At 44.1% G+C, this 26,260-nt stretch overlaps 1 protein-coding gene across 5 annotated transcripts; it reads left to right on the top strand.

Annotated features, from left to right (window-relative positions):
• LOC147883193 (craniofacial development-like protein) lies at nt 1–25,716 on the top strand. Of its 5 annotated transcripts, XM_087399677.1 has the most exons (7): nt 9–82; nt 168–315; nt 4,008–4,088; nt 7,787–7,872; nt 24,035–24,165; nt 24,422–24,601; nt 24,841–25,716. In XM_087399677.1, the coding sequence occupies exons 3-7, from the start codon at nt 4,036–4,038 to the stop codon at nt 25,216–25,218; spliced, it is 828 nt and encodes a 275-aa protein (XP_087255803.1). In that variant the 5' UTR covers nt 9–82; nt 168–315; nt 4,008–4,035; the 3' UTR covers nt 25,219–25,716. The 5 variants fall into 5 exon arrangements, with proteins under 5 accessions (XP_087255805.1, XP_087255803.1, XP_087255804.1 ...); XM_087399679.1 differs by lacking the exon at nt 168–315 and having other exon boundaries at nt 1–82; XM_087399678.1 differs by lacking the exon at nt 168–315 and having other exon boundaries at nt 18–167.
• Nucleotides 25,717–26,260: the final 544 nt, after the last annotated feature.

Below are 26,260 nucleotides of genomic sequence, written 5' to 3'. Positions count from 1 at the left end.
CACCCCCACCCCCTCTTTCCCTTCCCCCCAACACACACGATTAAAGCACCTAAGCTTCTTCATAACACAGTGGCAGTTGAAGGTGCTTTCCGGCCTGCTCTAGCCGCATTGTCGAAGTTTCATTGACACCTCTAACAAAGAAAAACTGGGTCTTTCTAGCGTTGCAGGTCGCACTGTACTTCCTCCCCCTGTCTTTCTTCCCCTCCGCCGGCTTGATTGCACCAGTCATTAGCGCCTTCAGATCAGAACTTCGCATAGGTGTACCATTTCGTTGACGGTCGCACGCTTTCGCGGTGACTGCCACAGAAATTAGCGGTGATTTCCAATCTTACAAATCAAATTTTTTATAAAACGAGCTGATAAGGTAGCTGCCGGGGCATATATGTATATAAAGTTGGAGAAAGGCAAACCCAATGAAGCTTTCAGGACAGAGACTCTTGTGACGGGGAGAGAACGAAGAAGAATAAGAGGAGGCCAACTAGTTCAAGGAAGCTGAATGAGTTAATCAGAAAGCAAAAGGGGTAATAAAAGAGGTGACAGAGCAAAGATTGCTCAGAGAATGAGACGATGTTCACCGAGAGGGATAAGGATGGTAGTGGCCATTCACTTGCAGAGTATGAGATGATGAGTGGCATTGATCGGAGCATTGGCTCAGAGTCATAGGCATGCTGACGGGGGTACTTCTAAGAGGTACCTGGCTCGTTTTAATATCAAGCAATATGAAGACGAGGATCATTTAGGAGTCTCTATGTCTCTATCAACAAGAGAGATGATATTGTGACAACTTGCTTGCTACAGCTAGGAAGACATCCCCAAGTTCACACAGCCATTCAAAGATCACCCCCAAGCATAGGTCTGAGGGGTACACAGCTAATAGAATAGCCAAAAGTATACATAGAATGCTCCAAATTGGATAAACCCTGACTCCTCCTGGCACTTCCTCTATTCTGTCAGCTTGTGTGCTCTCCTCTAGAGCTTCAATGGGCTGCAGACTCAATAAACTGGACGCCAAATGCTAGGGCCCAAGGCCCCTTTCTATAGAGGTAAGGCTGGCCCCTCCCCCCTCTAGGACTGGTCGATCAGGCAAGTTAGCAGGCTGACCAATCAGCCTATTGGCCAACTGTACTACTCCAACTGGCCACGTGGCAAACTGACCCTGACTGACCCCTGTCTGGTCCCCACCCTACTGCTGCTGACCAGCTCTGCTGCACAACCTGGGGCCAGGCCTTTAAATGGCCCAGCCCCTGCTCCTTTTGTGTTCCTTTTGTGGGGCATTCGAGTCTTGAGGCTAGCCCATCCAGCCCATATGGCTGGCCTGGCCTGCAGCCCATGTGGCAGCCCACATAGCTGCCCACACATGGCTGTGCATCTGCTGCAGCATAGAGCTACCCAACAGCAGCCCCTTCACAATTGCTGACCATTTGGCAGCCTCTTATGCTGTCCACATGGCAACTACCCATGCTCTTCTCTGTGTATATGTGTGTGTGTGTGTGTGAGATCTATTTCACAAAAAAAAAAAAGTGTGCGTCTCAGATCTGCCCACGTGGGATGCTGTACATATGCCCACGTGACAGCCTTCTCTTGCCTTCCCTTGCTATAGGTCTTCCTCTCCTGCGCATGTAGGCGTCTCACATGCAGCAAGGCCAAGAAACCAAGGGTATGTTTTTCTCTCTGCATTTATGTTCGAATATATTTGCATGCTTGGAACTCAGTATATGTTGTGAAAACTTTCCAAAAAAGATGAAAGAGGCATTTTTTATGGCAGAGTTATTCGGAGCTTTTTGCAGATTGGTTGACTTTGTTGGTGTCAAAGGCTCCAAGGAGATTATGATGTGTGAGGCTGACATGAAAGGCTTCTCAAGAAGGTTCAGAGGCATGATGCTGGATAGAAATGATAGTGATTTTGGTTGACGGCCTTTTGACCTGGGAGAGGAGAGGGTGGTTGGTACCTTGGTTGTACTTAGGATTTAGACCTGAGTGGAGCTTATTTCAGGAGACACATGGGAGCAGCTCCATGGTTTCTTGAGAAAATGTCTGTTAAGCATGGCTTAATGTTTTTTGTGCTCTCGGAGGAGTAGAGTTTGGAGCATATTTAAGGCTCTCCACTGACGTGTTGAGGCAGCAGTAGGGCTGTAGATCTTGAGCATTTGTGGAAGCACACTTTTGTAAGTTTTTTATGTATTCTGAATTGAGTGTATTGTTGTCCATTCCTTCTGTGCATCTGAGTGTTCTTGTGAGGTAGTCTTGCATGCACGACTGGTCAAAGTACTTGTCTAGCGTGGGGTTAGTCTATCAGATAGCTAGCCCCATGTGTGTTTTTTAAAAACAGTTTATAATCTTATTGGAACGAATGCTTGATTTTTTATTATGATAGTAACTTAACGAATTATATGCATGAGATTACTAACTTCTATTGTATGGATTTCTGAAATTTCCTTCGTTGCCATGATTATAGTTGGCTATAGAGCCTTCCTATGGTTGGCTTTGCTGCCTCAGTTATGGAAGGGATCGGTTGCCAAGGGTTTCCCATTGACCTCTCTGTAACTTAAAGGGCTTCTTTATTTCTTTCAAGCAAGAATGTGAATTACAACTTTAAAAAGAGAGAGGTTAAAAGCGGCTCAAGGTAAGACTAAGAAGAGCACCTGTAGCATCCACCTTGACATTGAAGAAAGTGTGATACATGTTTTGCATTACGGCTGCCCCCATTTTGGATTCCAAGGCAGATGACAATCTAAAATTATTTGAACCAACCCTGAAGTGTTCTATAATGTAGAAGCGCAGCATTCACGTTTATCTGAGTATTAAGAGTGGTTTGATGATAACTCAAAGGCAGATAAAGAAACCACCAGTACTTCCCCATGAGTCCAATCAAGTTGAGGCATGGGGGAGTGCCTCCTGAGTCCTTTGAGATTTCCTCCTTGTGGAGTGTCTCAAGAAATGAGATTCAGTGTGCACAAAGGGAGGGAAGTTGACTGAGAACTTACAATTGTGTCATAAGTTTATGAGGACCAAGATGAAGTATACAACGTTTAGCATCTTCTTTGATGAAAGCGCCTTGGGTCAAGATAACATAACAGAATTGCATCTTGAGGGTGACCACTTTGTGGTGCGAAGTTTTAAAGTGGCAAAAGTGCATGCTTACACTCGCTCACTACCTTGGACAGGGATTTTGTTTCCTTGGTATGGCCATCTATTTATGCGTCTACTGTGGACAGAAATCGACAGTTCTGTTGGGTTCTGTCAATGGAATTCCACTCAAAAACCTCTTGAGAGTGATGCCTCTTGCAAGTGGTAATCTGTGTTTCAGAGGCTCCATAGGTTCCCACAGGGAATCAAATCATCTATGGGGGCAAGGTTGAGAGCAGCAGGGGGCTAAGGTAGAGTTAGAGAGATTGTAATAATATCTTCGAAAGCCAGATAGACCTATGCGACCCTAAAACTGAATTGCAAATGCTAAACAAAAACTGAAACTGAAGATCTAAAGCTAATTGTCTAAAAGAATGTAGGATTATAGAGCTCTAAGCCTGGCTCATGTGATCTTGAAGCTGGAGCGCCTCTGTGATGAAAGTGTTGACTGAGAGAGAGAGAAAGAAAGATGTTGCAGAGGGCCAGAAAAGCCAATGTGACCATGAAAAACTGAAATGAGTACACCTCCTATGGGGGGAACAAGAGATGTCTATAAACTATCACACCTTCTAGAAAACTACTAATGCAACTAGGCACTTGAGAAGAGAAACACCATGTTACTGGAGAGAGAGAGAGAGAGAGAGAGAGAGAGAGAGAGAGATGGCGGGTTCAGCTATCATCAATGTGTGTGTTTATGTGCATTGGGGGAGTTTTATGTTCAAATTTGGATTAAAGAAAAGGTTTGTTTCTTGAAAGGTTAACTATATATTCACTTCTACTTTTGTCGTTCCAAACTTTCATGTAGTTTTCTAGGGGAAACATGTCTTTGGTTGTGCAAAGGTTTTTAAGCTAGTGGAACTTTTGTAATCTTGTTTTTGCAGGTAAGTAACTATCTTAGAGGTGGGCACCATGAGCACTGATTCGGATGAAGATTCGGATTATAAGCCTGGCTCACCAGTGAGGTATAAGATGAACTGTGTGCATTGTATAACAGAAGGCATAACGGTCATATTGAGTCAGCAGGAACACACTGTTACAATCCTATATTTTTGGCTGTACAGATATGTATATATGTATGCATGCATATGTATTATGTATATGTATATGTATATGTATATAAATATGTATATTTATATGTACACACACACACATGTATGTATGTATGTATGTATGTATGTATTTATGCAAGTACATACATACACGTATATGCATACATATATGTATACATACATATATGTACACACACATATATGCATATATATGTGTGTACATACATACATACACACGCACACACATATACATAAATATATGTATATATGTATACATGTATACATATATACATATACGTACACACACACTTTTTTTTGAGTAATATCCAGTGCAGTGTATTTATATGCTCATAAATTTACAAGATGGGAAGTCTCTAAAATGGAGAGTATCCCAAAGATCAGAAACATAAAAAGAAAAGCTCTATGCAAGAAGCATCTATATCACCCTCATGGCAGGCATCATATAAGGATTGCCGCAATGAGGCTCGGAAAGATTCATATGACTTGTGAATCTGCCGACCCAAGTATGCCAAATTATGCTCACTCCAGATTGTCCAAAGAGCCCAATATCTCACCCAAGAGAGAAATAGTGAGTATTGAGACAAAGACCTCATAAATTTGCCAAATAGCAAAAAATGTTTCCCAAATCTGTGACTCGGGAAACAGAGCCGAAGATGATCTGAAATTCTCCCGAGGAGGTTCTTAGAACACGGGCAGTGCCAAAGCAAATGAGGGATAGTCTCTGAAGGAGCCTGACATCTTAAACATGTGGATGGTGCAATGCGACGTTTGGCAAGTGTAACTCCCACTGACAATGTGCCTGTCATGCATCTCCAAAGAAAAAGTCTTTGTTTCAAAGGCATTTTACACTTCCATAGTATCCGGAGATTCTTCCGCCACCATGAGAGGGGCTTCTTGATATGCGACAAAGTATTAGCATATTGTTGAATCCATGGAGCAGGCTGAAGAAGCCTGTAGGCTTTGATGGAGGTCAAGGCAGGCAGAGGAACAGGATGAGAGCATGTAGCAGAGGGTTGCAATTGCCAATCCATAAGTCTGTCTGTGTCAGCCACAAGAGGAACAGGTAGAAAAGGATATAACAAATCAGCAATTTTCTTCCATATCGCCCTATGGTGCATTCCCAATGCATAGGAAGCAATGGCTTGAGGAAAAGATAAGACATAGCCCTGATTATCTACCACATCATGTATGTATCTAATTCCCAATTTCATGAGATTGTATGCCCGAACAGGTTCTTGTATGGCGAGTGGAATGTCAAAGATGTCACTCCAATGAATACTTTCCGAGTGGAACGTCAAAGATGACACTCCAATGAATACTTTCTTTCCTCATTGAGTTTGTCCCCGAGCAATTATCAGGAGCCCATTTGACCTTAGAAAGTACTTGTTTCCAGTCAAGTATCAGAGCAGTAGAGAAAGGACAGCTAGGTATCTTCCCTACAAATCTCCCAATGACAACCTCCCAATGATCAGTAGTCCAATGACCATAAGCAGAAGTCCTCATGTTGACACACATGGATGCTATCATACAAGTCCATGGCTGTTGTTGGCGGAAAAAAGTCCTTCCTTGCAAGTACATGATATCTTATATTGAGGACATTAAGTCCACCATGCATCCTAGGAGAGCACACCATTTCCATCTTCATTAGTCTCAATGCTTTCACAGCAGTTTTTGTCCTCCATAACATCTCCATAGCTTGAGACATAAAGGCTGAAATATCTCTGGAGGACCAATGCAGCAAAGGCAAAAAGAACTGGACATAGGACATTACAATGGACTGTACTATTCTGAGCCTGACATGAAGTGGCCAAGTAGAAATTTTCCAGTATTTTAGTTTATGTTGAAGTCTTTGGAAGATCCATTTTAACTGCTGCTTCCTGGTGATATGCCATCCTATAGGATATCCCAAATGCCTGACTACATCTTTGGAATGCACCACCTGACCTGGCCAGAGAATAGAATGCCAGTCACATTGTTCCAGGGGAAGCAATTTAGATTTGTCAAAATTGACATATAATCCCGTTGCCAATCCATACAATGATAGAGTGGTCATAAGCATGTGAACTTCTTGGGGAGAATTCTGTGGCATAAAGAAGGAATCATCAGCATATGCTTGTGCCAAAAAAGATGCAGCCCCATGGATTTTAAGACCAGTCATCTGTCCTGTGTTTGTAAGATGATCAAGATACATTAAGAGGGGATGGGTCGCAATGGCATAGAAGAGAGCACTAAGAGGGCAGCCCTGTCTAACTGATCTACCCAATGTCCATGACCAGATAGATGATCCCCAAGAATGCATTGAGAAGTAGAGCTAGAATAAAGCCAGTAAACTGCATTTGCTATCTTGGGACCAAAGCCCAACTTTGTCATGATTTGAGAGATAAAATCCCAAATAGTGTCAAATGCCTTAGCAATATCTACCTGCAATATGAGCACATCTTGATGCGAGTACTTAGCATACTCAATTGCAGTCAATGCATTGGAGATATTGTCATGGATTTGTCTTCGCAGCACAAACCCATACTGATGAGGATGAAGGCCCGCATTCAGTATCCTGTGAAGCCTATACACAATCATTTTGGCAATGAGTTTGTAAACTACAGGCATCAAAGTAATAGGCTTCCAAACTGACATATGGTCACACAGATGCTTTTTGGGCACGAGTTTGACTATGCCATGCTTCCAAGAGTGCGGCAACTGATTTTCTTGCCAGGCAACATTGATCATTTGCAAGAGGACTTCTTTCAAATCATCCCAAAAGGAAATATAAAATTCTACCGTAAGGCCATCCCAGCCAGGGGACTTGTATTTACTGAGGTGGAACAATGCATTATCAAGTTCTGTGTCAGTAAAAGGTCTCTCCAAGATAAGAGCATCATCCATTTCCACTATTTCAGAAACATATTGAAGGAATTCAGTCCTAGCATCAGCCATTTGATTGGATGGGGAACCAAGAGCAGAGAACAATTTCTGGAAGTAGTTTTGGCATTCATCTTGGAGATCAGAGAAAGAGTGTGTCCAAGAGCCATCGAGCTTCCTTACCCTTAGACATGAGTTTTTCTTTCGAGTAGCATGCAGGCCCTGGAAAAAGGCTTTTGATGAGCAGCCCTTATCCATGAGGGGCTTCATTCTTGCCCTGATCTGTCATTTGTGCAATTTCCTATGATCATTAATAGTCAGTCAATTGTTGTGCTGTCCTTTTTGCCCATTTAACCTCATTCCTCCATTTAGTCATATGCCATTTTGCTCCTTTCAAGCAACACATGTACCCTGTGGGTGTTTGAAAAGAGGCAATGTCCACCTTGATCGCCACACACACACACACACACACACACACACACACACTCTTTTGGGTGAAATCCAATACACACACACACACACACACACACACGCACGCACGCACGCACGCACGCACGCACGCACGCACGCACATGTGCACATATGTATACATATGTCATCATTCCTACTTTAAGATTGTTTCTTCTGAAATTATTGTGAGGTTTTTGTTGATTTTGGGTATGTTCACGGAATTTTGTCTTGCATGTGCATAGTTTTGTTGATCCTCTAAGGAAACATGTGATATTTGCCAGGAAATGTGATACAAAAGAAAGGAAGGATGAAAGTGAAAGCAAAGCTCAGAACGATCAAGACCCTTTGATGCAACTGAAATCTGATGGTAGGTAGGCTTCTTAGATGACCATTTTTGATATCTCATGGATTAAACATGAAATAAGATGAGAGATCAAAACTTTCATTTTAGAAACTACACTTTCGAAGTTCTTTGAACAAGCTACAACAGCTTCTTTCTTTCAGCAGCTTCTAAGGGCCTCAATAACTATATTCGTTAACACAAGTTGATCATGGGCACTAATTATGCTATTTTCTTAGCAAACTTCTACCTTTTCACTTATGAATCTGAGTTATGTAGTGAATCGTGATTCATCTCCTTTAAGATTTGTCCAATCGTTCTTCATAACCTAGTCAGGTTATGAGGTTCGTAGATGACTTTTTTGCTTGAGACTTGTCAAATTTTTAAAATTTCATGCCAAAGATGTAAATTCTTTCGATGGACAACTAGTGGAAGCTATTGTAGTACTTTAGAGACAGTAGCTGCAGCTTGTGCTGCAGCAGGAGCAGCCGATTTCTGTCTGATGGCCGCAGTTGTCAGACTGTAGGTGCTGGTCAGACCTACCTGGTTTGGTTGGCAGTACGGCAGGTCAAGACCACTAGGTGCAGTTTGCAATAGTAGTTCCGGTCAGTACAGGAGGCAGGTGGGCCAGTAGGTGCCTGCAAGTGGCTGTACAGGTCGGCAGACTGCAGACGGCAGTTGGATTAGTATCAGAAGTGGGCAGGCGAGTAGGTGTTGCGACTAGGTCAGCAGTTATGTAACATGAGGGCTGTTGTACTTGTTAAACCACTTAGCCACGGATCCCTCTACCATGAGCCCACATGTGTGTTTCCTCGTGAGGTTTCCATGTTGAAACATCTTTGGTGAGCTCCCTCTAGAATCCTCCATCCTAGCCCAATGCTTGCCATTTGGGTCCTTCTTATCGTACCGTGTGCCCTTAAATGGACCCTTCCACTAAAGGCCTCTCAACAAGAGCATTCCATTTGTACCCTTTAATTAATGCCTAGGCCTAGGAATGCCCCTAGACCCTAGCCCTTTAATCCCACTTATGTAAGAATTGTCCAGCCCTCATGGTTGCCCTCCTTGCCATAACCTTTCCATAGAATTCCTTGGTTACGGTTGACGTAACATCCCCTTTCCCTCAAGAACGGTTTACGTCCTTGAAAACAAAATTGGCGAACCTCCTTTGGAGATTACTCACTCTATTCCATGTTGAAATCTCTTGAGCTGTGTCCTCCCACTTAAACGAGACATTCTTGATGTATTGTATGTCTCGTTCCTGTTTCTTGTCTATCTAAAATATTTTTTGGTCCATGTGGTAAAGACGTAAGTTTAATGAGTTCAACTAGGAAAGTGCACTCACTGTCTTGGCAAGCTGAGGGAAGATGGCATCTTCTGAACTCCCCATATTGAATAGTACAATGAATTGATGCCCATTACCTATGCCATATGGTCGAATAAGAGCCTTCTTTTGGTCTGAGAGGTTGCCCTCCTTACCTTGAAAGACCATCGAGGGAATGGCGTTCAAAGCAGGGAAGACAACATTTGTAGTTGAGGTTGGCGGCGGGACTGGAAGAGCCAATACATTGGCGACGAACAAAGTAGAGCAAGCCACTTAGGACAATCCTTCTCGTCGTGCCCACCGATGTGGTGGAACTAAAAGCAACGATGTTCTTTGTGGTACCGCTTCTGTTCGTTGGGCTGTAGATAGCCTCCCGTAATACCCGCTTTAGCCTTTTCATTTGGAGTCATCTTGGGCTTGGACTCCTTTTGATCAAAAGCTTGGCCGTTTTTCTTTTGGTACTGGTTGTCCTTACTTTGATCCTTTCCCGCTGTGTTATTTGATTGCTGTGGGGTTTTGGAATCCTTCTGGAGCTACTTGGGCTTTCCCCTATTCATCATCGTTTCTTGATTCTGGGGCAAGAGCCAGTGCTCGCTCGTAATCGAGCGGATCGAAGTTCAGGACCAGAAAACGGATGTTAGTGTCCGATTCCTGAATGAATTGCTTCATCTTATTGCTTTCAGACATGTCCAACTGCTGCGCCAGTGTGATGACTTTGTTACTGTAAGACAACACAGGCAAACCATTTCGGGAGTGATGAGAAAACTCATCCTCCAAGATAAGCATATACTACGGCAGTAGAAAACGGGGTTTGAGATCGGTAACAAACGTTGCCCAAATGAAATTCGTCTTAAAATTTATTGGGTTAGTATGCTTACTAGCCCAATGTTGCCACCAGGTAACCGCCTCACCGGTAAGGTGAGGGGCTGCTAGGTGGACTTTTTCTTGCTCATCTTGAATCCGCGCTAACAGAAAATGAGCGACTAACTGATAAATAAACTGAAGAATAGCTGAGTGGTCACACTTACTATCATACTTAATGAAATTTGATGTGGACCGGGTGAGTGGTGTTACCTTTGTCGATGACGCAGCTGTGGCGGCGACTGTTGTTGCGCTTAATCTAGCCTGCATAGTGGGTAACATTTGTTTGTATTGGAGAAGCATTGCCTCTTGGTCTAGTTTTTGTTCTCTCTCTGCCTGGGCGAGCTCTAGTGTCGTAGTGCCTCCTCATTTTTGCGTTCCTCATGCATCAACAAGAGCAATTTCTCAAAATCTGTGGTTCCTCTTTCTTCCAGCAACTGTTTTGCCTTTTTTTCTTCCAGACGTTGTTTTGTCTGATCCAGCTGTCGTCTGCTTTCTTTGAGTTGGGGTTGAATGCTGTAGGAGGATCCGATTCTGCTCCAGAAGATTCGCCATCATTTCTTGAGCACTGGGCGGAAGCGTATCTTGTTGGTTGTCTTTCTCCTCTTCATAGTCGTCCGTCTTTCCCCGAACCTTCCATGTCGCTTGATTGTGTCTCCTTTCTGGATTTGAACACAACCATACACTCGCGGTAGTCAAGCTGGATACTGTTGGGTGCAGGAAGCAATGGAATGGGAGTGGAGTGCGGGAAGCAAACAACAAGCTAGAGCAAAACGTAGTGCTGCTCAAATGGATAAGAGGAAAATACGAAGGGTGGCCTATATGGCCCCCAAGTCAACCATATGGTTGACCAAAGAAGTCAACTCGTAGAGTTGACCTGACCTACAAAGGCTCATACCAGGGCTAAGTACTAACAAACCCCCCTCCATGGTATGGCTGAAGTATCCTGGAAATATCTTAGGAATATCTGGAAACTACACCATGGTTGCACATATTCCTCCCATAGGGATATAGCAACCTATGATATGTACAGAGTGATCCCTCACGTAATAAAAGGGGCCAAGTGTAAAGCATGTCGAAATGCCTCAAACTTGGGTCGTGGTAAAGCTTTCGTGAAAAGATATGCCAAGTTGTCTTCCTTGGGAACATAGGACAAGTGGATGTCTCCACCATACAGTCGCTCTCGAACATAGTGGTAGTGGACCTCAATATGCTTTGTGCGTGCATGAACCACTAGGTTTCTAGAACCGCCTAGCTCTTTGGCTGTCGGCGTAGATCGTAGTAGAGTCGGGATCTGCAAGTAACTTGGGAAGTCAAACGCACTCTACTGTAGCTGTGAAAGTTGCTCTGTACTCAGCCTCACAACTGGATGTGGCAAGTGTAGGCTGCTTCTTGTTGAACCTAGAGATGCATGAAGCTCCAAGCATAAAATAGTTGCCGCTATGTGACACCCTGTTGTCGTAACATCCTGCCCAGTCGCTGCCCGTAAATGCATGCAAAATAAGTGGGGCCTCTGAACCATAGAGTAAACTCAAATGCTGCGTGGCCTTCACAAGTATCGAAAGACCTGCTTCACGTAGAGGTTGGAGGCCCTCCAGAGCTCCTCATTGGGATAGTTTTCATATTTTTGCAAAGGTGCATAAAAAGTTTTGGAGGAGGCTCTGGAAATCCCTAAGAAATAGAAAGTGTCACGATCTGTGACGTATTCCTTTCTCTATATCTTAGACTTATGGTTGATTTGATGAATGGACACTTGTGGAAGGGTATGCCCTTTCGACGGGACACTTCCTATGAGGCACAACCTTTCACAAGAGACATTCTATGGAAGAGACACTCCCATTGTAATGTACCCTCTCATCAAGGGTCACACCCTTCACAAGGGGTACACACCTCTTCATGCACATACACTTTGGAGTACACACCTTGTCATGTGTGACTCTTCACTCTCTATATAAGAGAGGCCCAACTGTATGGATGACACACTACAGACACTCAAGCAATACAAATATTCCTTGTTCTCTGCTATTTCAGTCTCCTTTCTGTTCCTTAGCACATTTCTAAATATAGTAAATCTAGGATTTCTTATAGTGGTATAAGAGCAAATTTCACTCCTGTTTGTAGGAAATGCCCCCCACCTTCTAGCGCCTATCTGATACATCTCTTTCCGCTAGAAGGATATCCGCGCACATTGTGCATGGAAGAGATGGAGAGAATGAGCGTAAAAATTTTTAGCGCCAACCCCACCTAAAGTCATCAATGGCCTCTCTATCTCCCCCACATCACAAGTTGATGTGAATGGACATGACAAAAATCGTGTCTTTTGATGTGCTTGGGCTGTCCCAAAACCAAGGGATGCACCTTTTCCACCATCAGACACACCTTTTGATGAAGAGTTTTGACTCCTCACCCAAGGGACACACCCCATCGTGGAAAAAAGGACATCTTTCGTGTGGGGACACCCCTTTTTAAAACAGGGTCACATCACACCCCTTAGAATAGGCACACCTTTTGGCACCAAGCACCCTACAAAAGGGTACCTAGAGGGCCTAAAAAGGGGAACCAGCCCTATACCCAAGACCTAACCCTAGACTACCCAAGGGTTCTCCAAACCCACGTTTTAATTTTTGGCAACCACCAACCAGCAAGAAAAAAAAGAAAGCGAAATCCAATCGCGATTTCACGTTTGCTTTCTTTGCTCCAAAACAGCCGTACGTGTTTGCGCCATATCCTTGCAGCAAGCTGTTCCCTTCGTCAGGCCTCCATCTTGCGTAGTTCGCGATGGCCTGCATCAGCCGGCTCTTTTGCATACCTGCCTGCAAGACCTGGTAATCGAACAGACCCCCTTTCCAGCCTCTATCGTCATCTTGCTGCCCCGATTTCTGCAAACAGCGTAGGTGCCAGAAATTCGCCATCTTCTTCTACTGCAAATCAGCCCTGGAAGCAAGCAACCAGCAGCGCCAGATGCAAGCAGGCTGCGCCCTTTGTCAGGTTTCCATCCTACAATCTACTGGATCGTTTTTGGCAGCTGGCCCTCGCTAGAGCATTGCCACCATACCTACCTGTGACCAGCAGCCCTTGCTGCCCCTCTATCACGATTCAGACCAGCCTGGTTCTTGCTGGCTCATCTCGCCACTTTAGTGTGTGAATAGCGGCCTTTTGCTGCCTTCCAATCCCGACCAGCCAAGCCCAGTCCTGCTCCTCGCACCCCACAGGTACTTGCCACTGAATTCAACGCAGGAAAAGCGTGTCCGGTTCCACGCAATCTGTCCTTTTCTGCAACACGCCTCTGCCAACGCCTCTGCCTCGAAAGTCTCGCTAGGCACCTTTTTCTCGTTCACACATCCACGTGAACTTGCAAGGACAGCAACATGGACCTCCGGACAGAGATTTTCAGGCCATTCTACGCAACTAATTGGCAGATCTAATCTATGCCAGGTGGATTCTTTCCATTCTATTTCTAAGGATTCTCTTTCATATTGTTATTTGACGCTCATTATCAAATTACAGCAAATGAAAGCCTCCTCCTTAAAACATGGAAACCCCTGGTAATTCCCCAGTCCCTTCAAGGACACCTCAGGCATCATCTACCACACAATATCGTGTTTAGATTGCACAACCAGCCCATTTCGGAGCTTTTGCATCGTGGGTCTTTTGTGTCACGTGCCCTTCCAGTGACTTGGACCACATCCTATGCCTTCTACGTGAGGCACCTCAATTACATTACTTCCTCAGCACAGTCCAGATTGTGTTCCACGAGACACGTAGATACCGAGAACCCGATATTCCTCACGAGTTTGCTGTCCATCTTTGGAGAGACTTTTACCCCTCAGCTTCAGCATCTCCAGGGTACTCTCCACCTCCTTCAGCTCCCAGATATCCTCCTACACAGGTTGTACCTTCCCCAAGATAGTATTTATACTCTGAAGGCACTCCTTTTGCTGGATATCCTCCACTTCTGACAGCAGCTCCTTATCCCTTCTCAGATCCGTGGACTCTGCAACCTACCCCTGTACTCTCACGAGCAGTAACACCCATTTTGGCATCACCAGTGTTACCTCAGACAGGACCTCCTTTACCAGATTTCCACGGCTGGTTCCATCCTGCTTCTCCTGCCCCCTTCAACATGAGCAACCTCAGGGAGCAGCCCGAATCTTCTTCCAGGAAGAATGGTACAAACTAGAGCGCAGGTTCGTGCTTTTTTCACAGGGATCTTAGATATGTCGCAACGCTCACGTGCAACCTCTCCGGAGATCAGCGACTCAAGTCCAAAAAAGACCTTTGAAGTCAACTTACAAGGCGAAGCACTACTTCAACTTCAAATTTCCCAGCTTCAGGACAGCATCTCTGACTTGGTCCGGAAAGTCCAACAACTCACGATTCTCGCAGTACCACACACACACAGGATGACGTGATGCCACTGGGCGACTATGTGGACTCGTTCCCACCTGAGGTAGAAAACACTGAACTCCGTGCCCTCTACCGCTTACTCCAAGCTTCCAAAACTAAAAGACTTGACATTAAACTTTCGGAAGCCTACATTGGTCAACGAAATCGCCGAACAGTTGACCAATGGCTCGCAAAACTGCGCATGTACTTCAATACTGTTGACCTCACTGAAGGCAAAAAGATTGCCTTGGTAGCCTCACTCCTCAAGGATACAGCTTTCCTATGGTGGCAATGATGCTTAAAGGACGGCAAAAGTGTGTTAACTTGGGAATGTTTTGAACACGTGCTCCGTAAGCAGTTCATACTTGCCAATGCGGACTTCCAAGCACGTTCAAAACTCAGACAGTTGGAGCAAACAGGCTCCCTGTCTTTCTACATCTCTCAGTTTACCACATTGGTGCTGGAGATTGATGGTTTAACTGATGATGATTGCCTTCATGCTTTCATCTCAGGCCTAAACCCCTCGTTACGCATTGATGTCCTCAAAGCAAACATCACCACCACAGCTGGCGCTATTGCTCGCCCTCAAGATAACCCCAAGTTTAGAAAAAACTCGGGTAATCAAGGTCAGCGACAGTCTCAAGATCCCCACAAGTCTCAGAAATCGTATGCTGGATTCCAACAGAAGCACTCCTCCAAGGATCGCGCCTCTTCTTCTTCACAAAGTCATCACCGTCATCCCCAACATAAAGGTGCGGCCACTGACAAGAAGAACAACTCCAGCACAAAAGGACTTTGTACCATCTGTACAGGCGACCATAGATGGTTCGATTGTCCCAAGCGACCAAAGCAAAATTCTAATATGGAACCGAGCACTTCCCAAACAGAAGATGCTACCCCAGCACAAGACAAGAAAGGCAAAGCTGTTTGAATGGCAAATACCATCCACATGAGCCTTGCCAGCAACCCCGAACCTTCCCTGGCCACTCAAGTACTTTGTGTTCAAGGATCAATTTGTGGAACAACGGTCACCATCCTCATCGACAGTGGCTGCTCTCATAACTTCCTAGCTAGTTCTATGGTCGACAAACTTCGGTTGACCACCCGTCCTAGTCCCATGGACTACCAGATTGAACTCGCAAATGAAACTACCTTCTTGTGCAATACTAGGATCAAAAACTTGTCTTTTTGCATCCAACATTATACGGACAAGTTGAACTTCGACATCATGCCTCTTTCTCGGTACAATGTCATACTCGGACAACAGTGGCTCTACGACTATGATCCATCAATCAGTTTTCGCAGCCATACTATCCAGTTTGTCCACCAGGGAAAACTTATTGAGCTAACTGGTTCTAGGGACTCTCCTTCAACCCCAGTTGCCTCTGCCCTACAAGTAAAGAAGTGGGTTCGTAAACGTCAAGTAAAGGCTTCACTTCTGTTGGTTACGGCAGTAGAGGAGACACCAACAAAGGATCCTCGTGAATACCTTAACCAACCTTTTTTCTAGCCCTACCTGGATATTTTTCCAGAGGAATTGCCAAAGCAGTTACCACCTCGACGACCAGTGGATCACCCAATCGAACTTATTCTCGGCAGTAATCCACCGTTAAAACCTCCTTATCGGGTTTCTTACACTCAAAATGAAGAAATCCAAAGACAGGTGACCGAACTACTTGACAAAGGTCACATTCGGCCCAGTCGCAGCCCTTTTGGATCTCCTGTACTACTTGTGGAAAAAAAGAATAAGTCAATGCGCCTTTGCATCGACTATCGAGCCCTCAACAAGCGCACTATAAAAAACAAGTATCCATTGCCTCGCATCGATGACCTCTTCGATCAACTTCTACACGCAACACAATTCTCAAAGATTGATCTTCGTTCAGGTTATCATCAAATTCGCATATGAGGCCTACTCCTAAGACTGTTCATGATGTCCGCTCTTTTCTCGGATTGGCAAACTACCATACAAAGGTCTATCAGTTTTCCGAAATCGCAGCTCCTATGTCCGAATTATTGAAAAGCACATCAGTTTTTCGGTGGCTTCCCGAAAGAGAGTATAGTTTCCAACAACTCAAGCAAGCACTCACTACCACACCAGTTATGGCTATTGCTGATCCAAACCTTCCATTTGAGGTCATGACCGACGCTTTCAGTCTTGATGCAAGAAGGCAGAGTTATTGCTTTTGACAGCCATAAACATTCCGATATCCAAACCCGATACCCGGTTTATGATAAGGAGTTTCTTGCCGTTGTACATGCTTATCGCTCTTGGAAACATTATCTCATGGGAGCCGACTCGGTGGTCAAGACAGACCATCACTTTCTAAAGTATATCTTTACTCAGCCAGTCATGAACGCTCGATAAGCACACTGCGTTGAGTTTCTGGCCAACTTTCACATGACCATTGAGTACATTCCAGGACTACGCAATGTAGTTGCAGATGCTCTCAGCAGGATAACTCTAGCATCAGCTATGGTAATCTCTACATTATCTGTGGATGTTTCAAATTCATTCAAAGGGAAGTATTTCAATGATAAAGACTTTGGCACAGCAGTACAAGTTCTTTCAAAAGATCAACCTTCGACTTCCGAACAGAAGATTTTCTCATCCTATTCTTATACGGATGACCTTCTGTATTATCAAGATCGCGTCTGTGTACCACATGACAAGGATGTTCGGCATCTTTTGTTAAAAGAGCATCATGTAGTTCCTTAAGTTGCCCATCCAGGCATCAACAAGACTTATAGGTTACTCAGTGCAACATACTACTGGCCTCAGATGAAAAGTGGCGTCATCAAAGTGGTTACATCTTGCTTATCTTGTCAACAAATGAAAGCAAGCCGACGACTTCCAGCAGGACTTCTTCAGCCTCTTCCAGTTCCAACTGAAAGGTGGAAAAGTATTTCCATGGATTTCATTTCAACACTACCACGATCCTCTAGAGGTAACACTCAGATTATGGTAATTGTTGATCGATTGTCCAAAATGGCACACTTTGTTGCTTGCAAAAGAAGTGCACAGGCTCCGGACATCACCAAACTCTTCATACAACACATCTTCCGACACCATGGATTGCCCAAGAATATCGTATCCGACAGAGATCCTAAGTTTACTAGTCACTTTTGGATTTCACTGTTCGAATCTTTGGGTACAACTCTACTGTTTAGTTCAGCCTACCACCCGAAATCAGATGGCCAGATTGAAAGAGTCAACCAAGTTCTGGAAAAATGCTTCGACATTATATTCAGTCACACCTAGCAGCTTGGGAAGAGTATCTACCACTCCTTGAGTTTGCTTATAATAACTCTTTCCATAGTGCCATCAGCATGACTCCATTCCAAGCAGCTTATGGACACACTCCGATTGTACCAACGAATTTTGTACTTCAACATCGAGTGGCCCTAGCTGATCAACTGGTTCAAGAAATGCAAGACATTCTACTCCAAGTTAGGGATCATATGCGAAAAGCGCAAGAGCGGTATCAACGGTTTGCCAACAAACATAGACGTCACCTGGAATTTGACACTGGTGACATGGTGCTATTATTTGTAGCCCCACATCACTATAAGACGGTTAAGTCCGTGTTTCCTAAGTTGCGACCAAGATACTATGGACCTTTCTGGATCGTCAAGAAAAATTCACCTTTAAGTTACAAATTGGAATTACCACCATCATGGGGTAAAATCCATTTGACATTTCATATTTCTTGGCTAAAGACATTCATTTCAGGCGATGAAGTAGTTCCTCCTGCAGGTGATTATGTCCCAGAAATCGAAGACGATTATGTTCTCCTTATTCCTGAGCGTATTCTGGACCATTGACAGAGAGAGACTCGACATCGACTTATCACGGAATTCCTTGTTCTTTGGCGAGATCTGGATGACTCCGACGCTACTTGGCAATCAAATGAAGACTTATAGCAGTACCCTGACATTTTACAGCAGTATTTTCATAATTTACCGTGATATTTTCTACATCAGTTCATTATCTCCACCAGGGTCTTATTTTGAGTGGGAGGGGATATCACGATGTGTGACGGATTCCTTTCTCTATATCTTAGACTTATGGATGGTTTGATGAATGGACACTTGTGGAAGGGTATGCCCTTTCGACGGGACACTTCCTATGAGGCACAACCTTTCACAAGAGACATTCTATGGAAGAGACACTCCTATTGTAATGTACCCTCTCATCAAGGGTCACACCCTTCACAAGGGGTACACAGCTCTTCATGCACATACACTTTGGAGTACACACCTTTTCATGTGTGACTCTTCACTCTCTATATAAGAGAGGCCCAACTGTATGGATGACACACTATGGACACTCAAGCAATACAAATATTCCTTGTTCTCTGCTATTTCAATCTCCTTTCTGTCCCTTAGCACATTTCTAAATATAGTAAATCTAGGATTTCTTACAGAAAGGTCACTCTCTTCTTTTGGCTTTCTATTCATGGAGGGATTGCAGTGAACCTGTGGAGATCTAGGTTTGGAGTTGACCCTACTTTTCCTCGATGCCACGCAGTAGTTGAGTCAGTTCAACATTGCCTTTGGGAGTGCAGACAGGCGAGGATGATCTAGAAGGGTGTTACCAGGATTCTTTGTATATTTCATAAAACACCCTTCTTCTTGACCTGGGGATCAGTGGCATGGTTATCTTTTAGTGGCCCTCGTATTATACGACGACACACTGTGGAGTCATGCTCTCTCCAGGATGTTTCTTTCACTCTTTTTAGAGCTGCTCATGCCTTGGTAGACACATCTTGGGAGATTCTAGCTAGCAGTGCAGCTTGGCATATTTGGAGGGCCAGATGTACGGAGGCGATGGAGGGTTCACAGGTTCACCCTTTCTAGTCTATGGCCAGTATATGGATTGATACTATACACACGTTAATGGCCATCTAGGGGAGCATGAGGGATCCTCCAGAGCAGCTACAGCCAGGAGAGGTTTTTTTCAGAGTTTGGAGAGGATCTTCGTTCTTCACTGAGTCTTATTCAGGGTTGAGGTGGCATTTTCAGCCTCCACCTTGGATTTTTGTTAGCTCCTTTTGAGCTGTTTTTTCTCTCATGCTTGACATGATGTACTACCGCATTTGAGCTTGCTCTTGCAGCTTTCATTCATACTTAATGAAGTAATCTTTTTGAAAAAAAATATGCATTTTACAGCTTTGTCTTCAAGCTTGTGCCTCAGTTGAGATGGCACATGAGCATAAGCCAATGACCCTACGCATATGAGAAATTTCAGGTTTGTGACCGTGCCATGCCTCGTAAGGTGTGATAGTCTTTAATGCCTTTGTGGGTGCCTGATTGAGCACATAGTTGGAGCACATGACAACATCCAATCAAAACTTTTTTGGCAAAGACTTCCTTTTGAGCATGCACCGGCTCTTTTCCATCTCTAACCGATTCTTCCTCTCTACCAGCCCATTCCGCTGCGGAGTATAAGGCACAGTACATTGATGAATTATATATATATATAGATATATATATCGAGCTGCCAAAAAATCAGAAAATTCACGGGACATGTACTCCCCCCTTGTCAGTGTGTAGAGTAAGGAGCTTGTTTCCGGAGGGCAAGCCAATGTTTGAAGCATGAGAATACATCAGATTTGGCCTTCATGCCATATATCCAAGCGAATCTGGTGTAGTCGTCCACAAAGGTACAAAAGTAAAGGTAGCCCCCAAGAGATGCTGTCTGCATCGGTCTGTACACATCACTATGCACAAGGTGAAGCTTCCTGGATGCACCAACTGTCCCATCTTTTGGAAATGAGAAACGGTGCATTTTGTCCAACAAGCATCCCCCACAAACATGTTTAACCGGTGCATGCATGGGCGGGAGAGCAACCACCCTGTTCTATGAATGCATTTTAACCAAGCTTCTGTATTGAAGTGGCCCAACCTCGCATGCCTTAAGTGGGAATCTGAAATTACAGATTCAACCACCAAATTTGCCTCTACAGCAGGCTGTTTGTCATAAACATCAAGATGATATAGCCCAGAAGAAAGTGACCCAGTAAGTACTATGCTGTCATCGTACCGGTTGTCATACACGGCACTCGATAACCATCAAAGAGAACCCGAAGGCCATTCAAGGATATGAGGTTTCTTGATACCTGGGACAAACAAAACGTCCATGAGCGTAATCGTATCGCCTGAAACTGAAGTGACCTCGACCTGGCCAATATCTTTCACGGGATATGATGCATTGTTGGCACATGTTAGTGTGCCACCTTGTGGAGCAACCCCCAATGTCTGAAAGAGTGATATGCAAAAAGTGATGTGCTTGGAAGCACCATTGTCGAAGCACCAATCTGACTTAGAATCTAAGACAGACAAGGCTGTAGCATGCTTCTCTGGATGGTACAAGCATATCACCATGAAAACCCACTCATGGTGAGCAATGCTGCCTTATGATCATGAACTAGGGCAGCAACAGTAGTAGTAATAGCAAATTCCTTAGTAATAGCAAATCCCTTTTGCTGCTTTTTCTTTTTAGAAGCGATGCACTTGTGACATTCAGGAATGTCATGTCTTAGCTTCCTGCAATAATTACAAGGTTTGCTGTTTTTCTTCTTTGCATCAGACGGGGTAGAGTTAGATGAGTGTCCAGCAATAGATGAGCCTCCAGAAGGCTTGGGTTTGCTGTAATTTTACCTGTTCTTTCTCTTATTTTTGTGATTAGCGACAAAAGCCCGATTTGCAATTTGAGACGCAGCACGATTTGTGCGACTCTGCTCCTCCTGCAGGAGAAGGGAAACAAGTTGGTCGAAAGTATAAGTGTTGGGATGGAACATCTGGGTTGCTCGCTGCAGCTGGGTTATGGGCCAGCACCATGTTCCACCGTCGGCCACCTTGGTAGCCATCTGGCAATACATCATCTTCACGCTTCGCGCCATTTGGGAGCGAGGGTCTCCAGGGTCTCGAGCTACCGTCGCACAATGGGAACGTTTTTGCAAGGCTTGGCCTGCAGGTGTATTCTACAACATCACCCTGAGAGGGATCAGATGGTTGTATAGTCCGCCACCCTGGTTGTTAGCCCCTGTTACAGAGAATCCCTAGGTAGTGAGTTGGGATCTCTGGCAGCAGGAGTGTCTTTCTAACAGCCAGCATTTAATTTTTCGTTGATTTTCATGGTTGGCACCTTTATGGTATTTGCCAACTTGTATGATCGTTTTTTACAAGCATCAATAGAAGTTCTTTTCTCTGGAAAAAAAATAATTATTGGGATTGCCCATGGCAACCAACCTCAATGTAGTTGCAAACCCTTGGTAGGACTCGGGAAGTCCATTGAGTGTCGTGGACACTCAGGAAATCCATTGAGTGTTGTGGACACTCAGGAAATCCATTGAGTGTCGTGGACACTACCTGAGCATTTCAAATAATTTCATGGAGTAATAGTAGATCCAGAGCTGGTTGTAACAGCTGCACCAGCTGTAGCAGTAGATCCAGAAGTGGCTGTAACAGCTGCACCAGCTGTAGCAGTAGAAGAAGTGGATGCCACAGAGGAGGGTCGAAGGTCCGGTCTTGAGACAAAATACCCCAAAAAATTTTGGCCACCAGGAAGTGTATGACCACATGGGATAGTTGGGGCCATGGAGCTTGTCCTCAGTTGAGAACATACCCATCCAATCGTTGCTTCCCATTGCAAAAATGAATCCCCAAAGGAAAAGTGTGTGCTCAAGAGTAGCCTCAAGGCTCACTGCAAAGTGAGCTGGCTGTCCAAAAATGACAGCAAATGCCAAGCAGTGATGGACCAAAAGTTGACTGCTCAAACAATGAGCTAAATGCACGTGCTGTCCCCAAAAAAATGACCCGCAAGACAATGTCTGTCCGGTCAAAGGACCCCCTTGCCAAAGATAACTGTCTTGCAAAATATCAGCCCAAAATAAGGGGAAAATGTCTGCAAATGTATCCAATGATTAATTGAGCTGTAAATGTCCCAGATGGAGGCTGCGCGCCTTAAATCTGACAGGACAACAAGCCCAGATCAAGGGGCAAATGCATAATATACCCAAATTTAGATGAGTAAAGCAAATGTCACTGCAATGGACAGCAAATGTGGCAAATATGCCAAAAAGAGGGCAAATTGGGTAAAAGTCCCAAATTGTGCTGCAAGTTGCAAATGTGTATCAATGTGCTGCAATTCCATGCCAATGTCAATGTTCCTGCATGCAATGTCTACCAAATGCCCCAAAAATGGCTGTATGAAGCCAATGTCGCTGCAAATTTCAACAATATTGGAAAAACCTCCAATTTCTAGAAGGGCAAAACTGTCAAATTTGGGGCAAATGACCAAAAGTCCCAAATTTTGTTGAAATAAAGCAAATGTGACAAAATATCCTGCAATGTCCTGCAAAAATGCCAAAATAGACCAATCTGACTGCTAGAGATAGCAAATGTCAGATTCTCTCCCCCATATTGAGGGAAAAAGTACCTGCAAATCTACCAAAGGCCTTGTCCTTTGCAAAATTGAAGCTCAATGTAAAAAGTCCCAATTTCTAAAGGGCAAATTGCAGCAAAAGAGGGCAAACTGAGCAGAAGGCTCCAAAAATTGCTGCAAATTGGCAATCTGATGTCAAAGCACTCAGAAGCCCCAAATTTGGAATGAAATTGAGCCAACAAAGGGCAAATACTGCAAAAGCCCCAAAATTTGACGATTCCTACTGTGTTGATTGCAAAGCCCCAAATCTTCCAAGAGGGCTGGAGCTGAGGCCAAGAGCTGAGGCTGAACAGAGGCCAAACTCTGAAAGTGTTAGGGCTGCATAGGAGGGGCTGGAGGGAAGCTGTTGGGAGTGCTGAAGGCTGGGAAGCTGAGTGAGGAATGAGGGCATGGATGGCCCCTATTTATAGGGCTGGAGGGCTGAGCCAACCTGCCCAAACTGGCCGACTTTTCAGTCGGCTGTTTGGGGCTGGTTGGTTGGGCCCTTGGCCCCATAAATGCAGCCCTTGGCCCCATAAAAAGGTGGCCTAGGGAGGGGGGCAGGGCAGCCTATAAAGGCAGCCCTTCCCCTGCCCATTTCCATCACTTGTTTCAGCCTTGAGGGGGCCCAGAAGGGCTCCTATCCTGGGCTGGACCTAGACGTATCTCTAATCCTAAGATGGAAACACTATCCTATTGTTCTCCATTGGGTACTAGTGTACAAGGGCTGATCTGTCTAACTTGACCTAAGGCTGAGAGATTGACTTACGTAGCTTGCGCCTGACTATCCTTGGACAAGGGCTCACAAAGGGGTCACATCATACGACAAAATCTCCTATTAGGGAACTATAACGCACTTGTCGATGTAGCCAGTGTGTCACATTGCACCCAATTGAAGGGGTGCATGTGACAAGGTAATTAGTTGTTGCAATTCACTCTTTCTTTTTGACAAACATAGACATAAAAGGCTGTAATACTTACTGCCCAAAAAACACACAAACTCACAATTTTGTTTAAAGTCACGTACAAACTCCTGTCTTCCCTTTGTTCTTTCGCTTGTTTTATAAAAAGTTTTAATTTGTAGGATTGGATGTACTCTAGTCTTATGAAGGAATATATAGTCTCCTTTCTGTTCTTGCCATGAGGTTCTTCTTATCTGCAAGGCCTCACTGTGCCCCTTTTCTGTTTTACAGCTCAAAAGGCTCGAATAAATGCGATCTGGGAGCAGCTGAATGCCAAGAATCCTACTGTCATCTCAAAGACTGGTGCCAAGAATACAAATGCAAGAGGAGATCGGACGCATAAGAATAAATCGTCTCCTCCAGTCAGTATCCTACAATACAAACGGACTAAACACTGCAATAATTCATCTTAATTTTACCTGCACGGGTAGCTATTAGTCATGTGTTCAACATTAGAAGACAGCAGCTTTGTACAATATATATATATATATAGCCCTCTGATATAAAATTGTTCTAGCTGTGATGATATGCTATGTAACATTGCAATCCACCTTTAAGATGCGCCTTTTGTGTCATCTCAATCTACTTGCTTGTTGACGTCAGTACGTGGACTTGCAGGAATGGATGGTGAACCTTGGTTTGGCAAGGCAGAAATCTTCATCTTCTGCTTTCAAGACTTCCAGCAGTGAGTTCGAAACAGAAGATACATCAGGTAAAGAAGATGCAAAGGAAATTGCTGCTGCTGCCATAGCAGCAGCCAAGGAAGCTTCTACAATAAGCAAAGAAGGCAAAATAGAGGTATGATTTTGATGAGTGTATTGTTGAAAGGAAGACACAAGTTCTTTTTCATAGGCAGTATACAGACCAATGAGCTTTCCAAAAAAGCTTATAGTTTGTATCATTTTCTTTAAACTTTTTTGATGAGAATATTATTGAGTAACCAGAGCCCTTGTGAAAAGAAACTCCGGGTCCCATCTTTAAGTTTGTCACTAGAGATATCGCTCATCTATCTACTAACAAAAAGACTTTTCTTTCAGGTGAGTGAAGTACGAGATTTTGCTGGCGAGGAGGTTAAAGTAACAAAGTTGCTGGACCCCAACTCAAAGGCAGCTGAGGCTCTGAAGCGTAAGCAGGAAATGATGGATGCATCTTCCGCTGGTTTAGATAAATTGCTCCAGCAGATAGAGAAAAAGCCAAAGCTCAATGTCCTAGAAAAATCTAGAAAAGACTGGACAGATTTTAAGGAAGATAAACAACTTGAGGAAGAACTACAGTCCTACAACAAAAGTGGGGACAAATATTCTGACAGAGTTGCCTTTCTTCAGAGAAGTGATCTTCGAGAGTACGAAAAGGAAAGAGATGCTCGCCTTGCTCTCCGAGCAAAGAAACAAAATGATGTATCGTACACAGAATAGAGAATGTTCTGATCTTAGTGGATCAAGTGTTGCAAGGAAATAAGTTTGAACCTCATGCCTACTAGTTATTGAGCTCACTTCTATGTTAAACTCGGAAAAGTTAGAAGAGATCTCCCAGTTTTCCTCGCCTGCCTAGTTGGTAAGTTGTTGTGGGAGCTCCTGCAAATGTTCATTCCTTTTCCTTTTTTCACGGATTTCAAAATTGTGGGTTAATTGATGGCAAGCTGAGATACCAAGATCATCAAAAGCACAAAGTCAGACAATGCAAAAGGTAACACAGGTTCATGATTTTCCAGAGTGGTTGTTAGCAGAGTCTGTGTTCATTTGTTCCTTTCTTTATCTACTTTTGACCTAAACCAGTGTGTATACCTCTTTTCGAATTTCTGAGACAGATTCAGGGTTAGTCATAGCTTCACGTTTTGGCCTTGCCTTTAACGGCAAGCTTAAGTATGTATTTGTTTTGCCTTTTCTTAAGCTTCTATAGTCACTGTGGACTTTAGACTCACTAGTGTTCGTTTAAATGTCTATTGTTTTGGCATGGCCTATGATGAAGCCATCATTTGCTTTGAATTGCTGAACCTTGGTGCTGGCCATCACAAGAACCTTGAATATGGAAGTCTTGTTGTTTTTCAAGTCAACATACAAACAGCAATGGCACATGTATTGTGGTGGTGTGCTTCCAAGTGAGATCCTAATGTTAACTCTGCAGAAAGCTGGAGATGAAGCCTTAATGAGTCAAGCTAGCCCATTTACAGTCAATATTATAACCTGACAGACATTGTCAGAGGCAGTAGTCTGATGGGAACGTAGTATGAAGGAAAGTTTGAATTTGAGTTGCATACATGCATGAGAGGAATGGGCTTTAACCGTGTGAAAGTCATGATTCGTCTATACTGTGGCATATAGAATTACTGGTGCGTGAACTTGCATTAATAAATGTCATCTTGTATGGAAAGGGACCTGACAAAAAATAGGTTTATTGCTGATTTGCTTTCCACCGTGCTTATGGCACAGGTTAACCGCGTGGCCAGTAGATTAGAGG

Source organism: Dipteris shenzhenensis, chromosome 28 (assembly GCF_047967505.1).
Source record: "Dipteris shenzhenensis isolate YYH24624 ecotype China chromosome 28, Dip_SZ_1.0, whole genome shotgun sequence".
In the NCBI taxonomy this organism is placed as follows: domain Eukaryota; kingdom Viridiplantae; phylum Streptophyta; class Polypodiopsida; order Gleicheniales; family Dipteridaceae; genus Dipteris; species Dipteris shenzhenensis.
The sequence above is the reverse complement of the archived record's forward strand: the minus strand, read 5'-3'. Positions and strand labels throughout refer to the sequence as shown.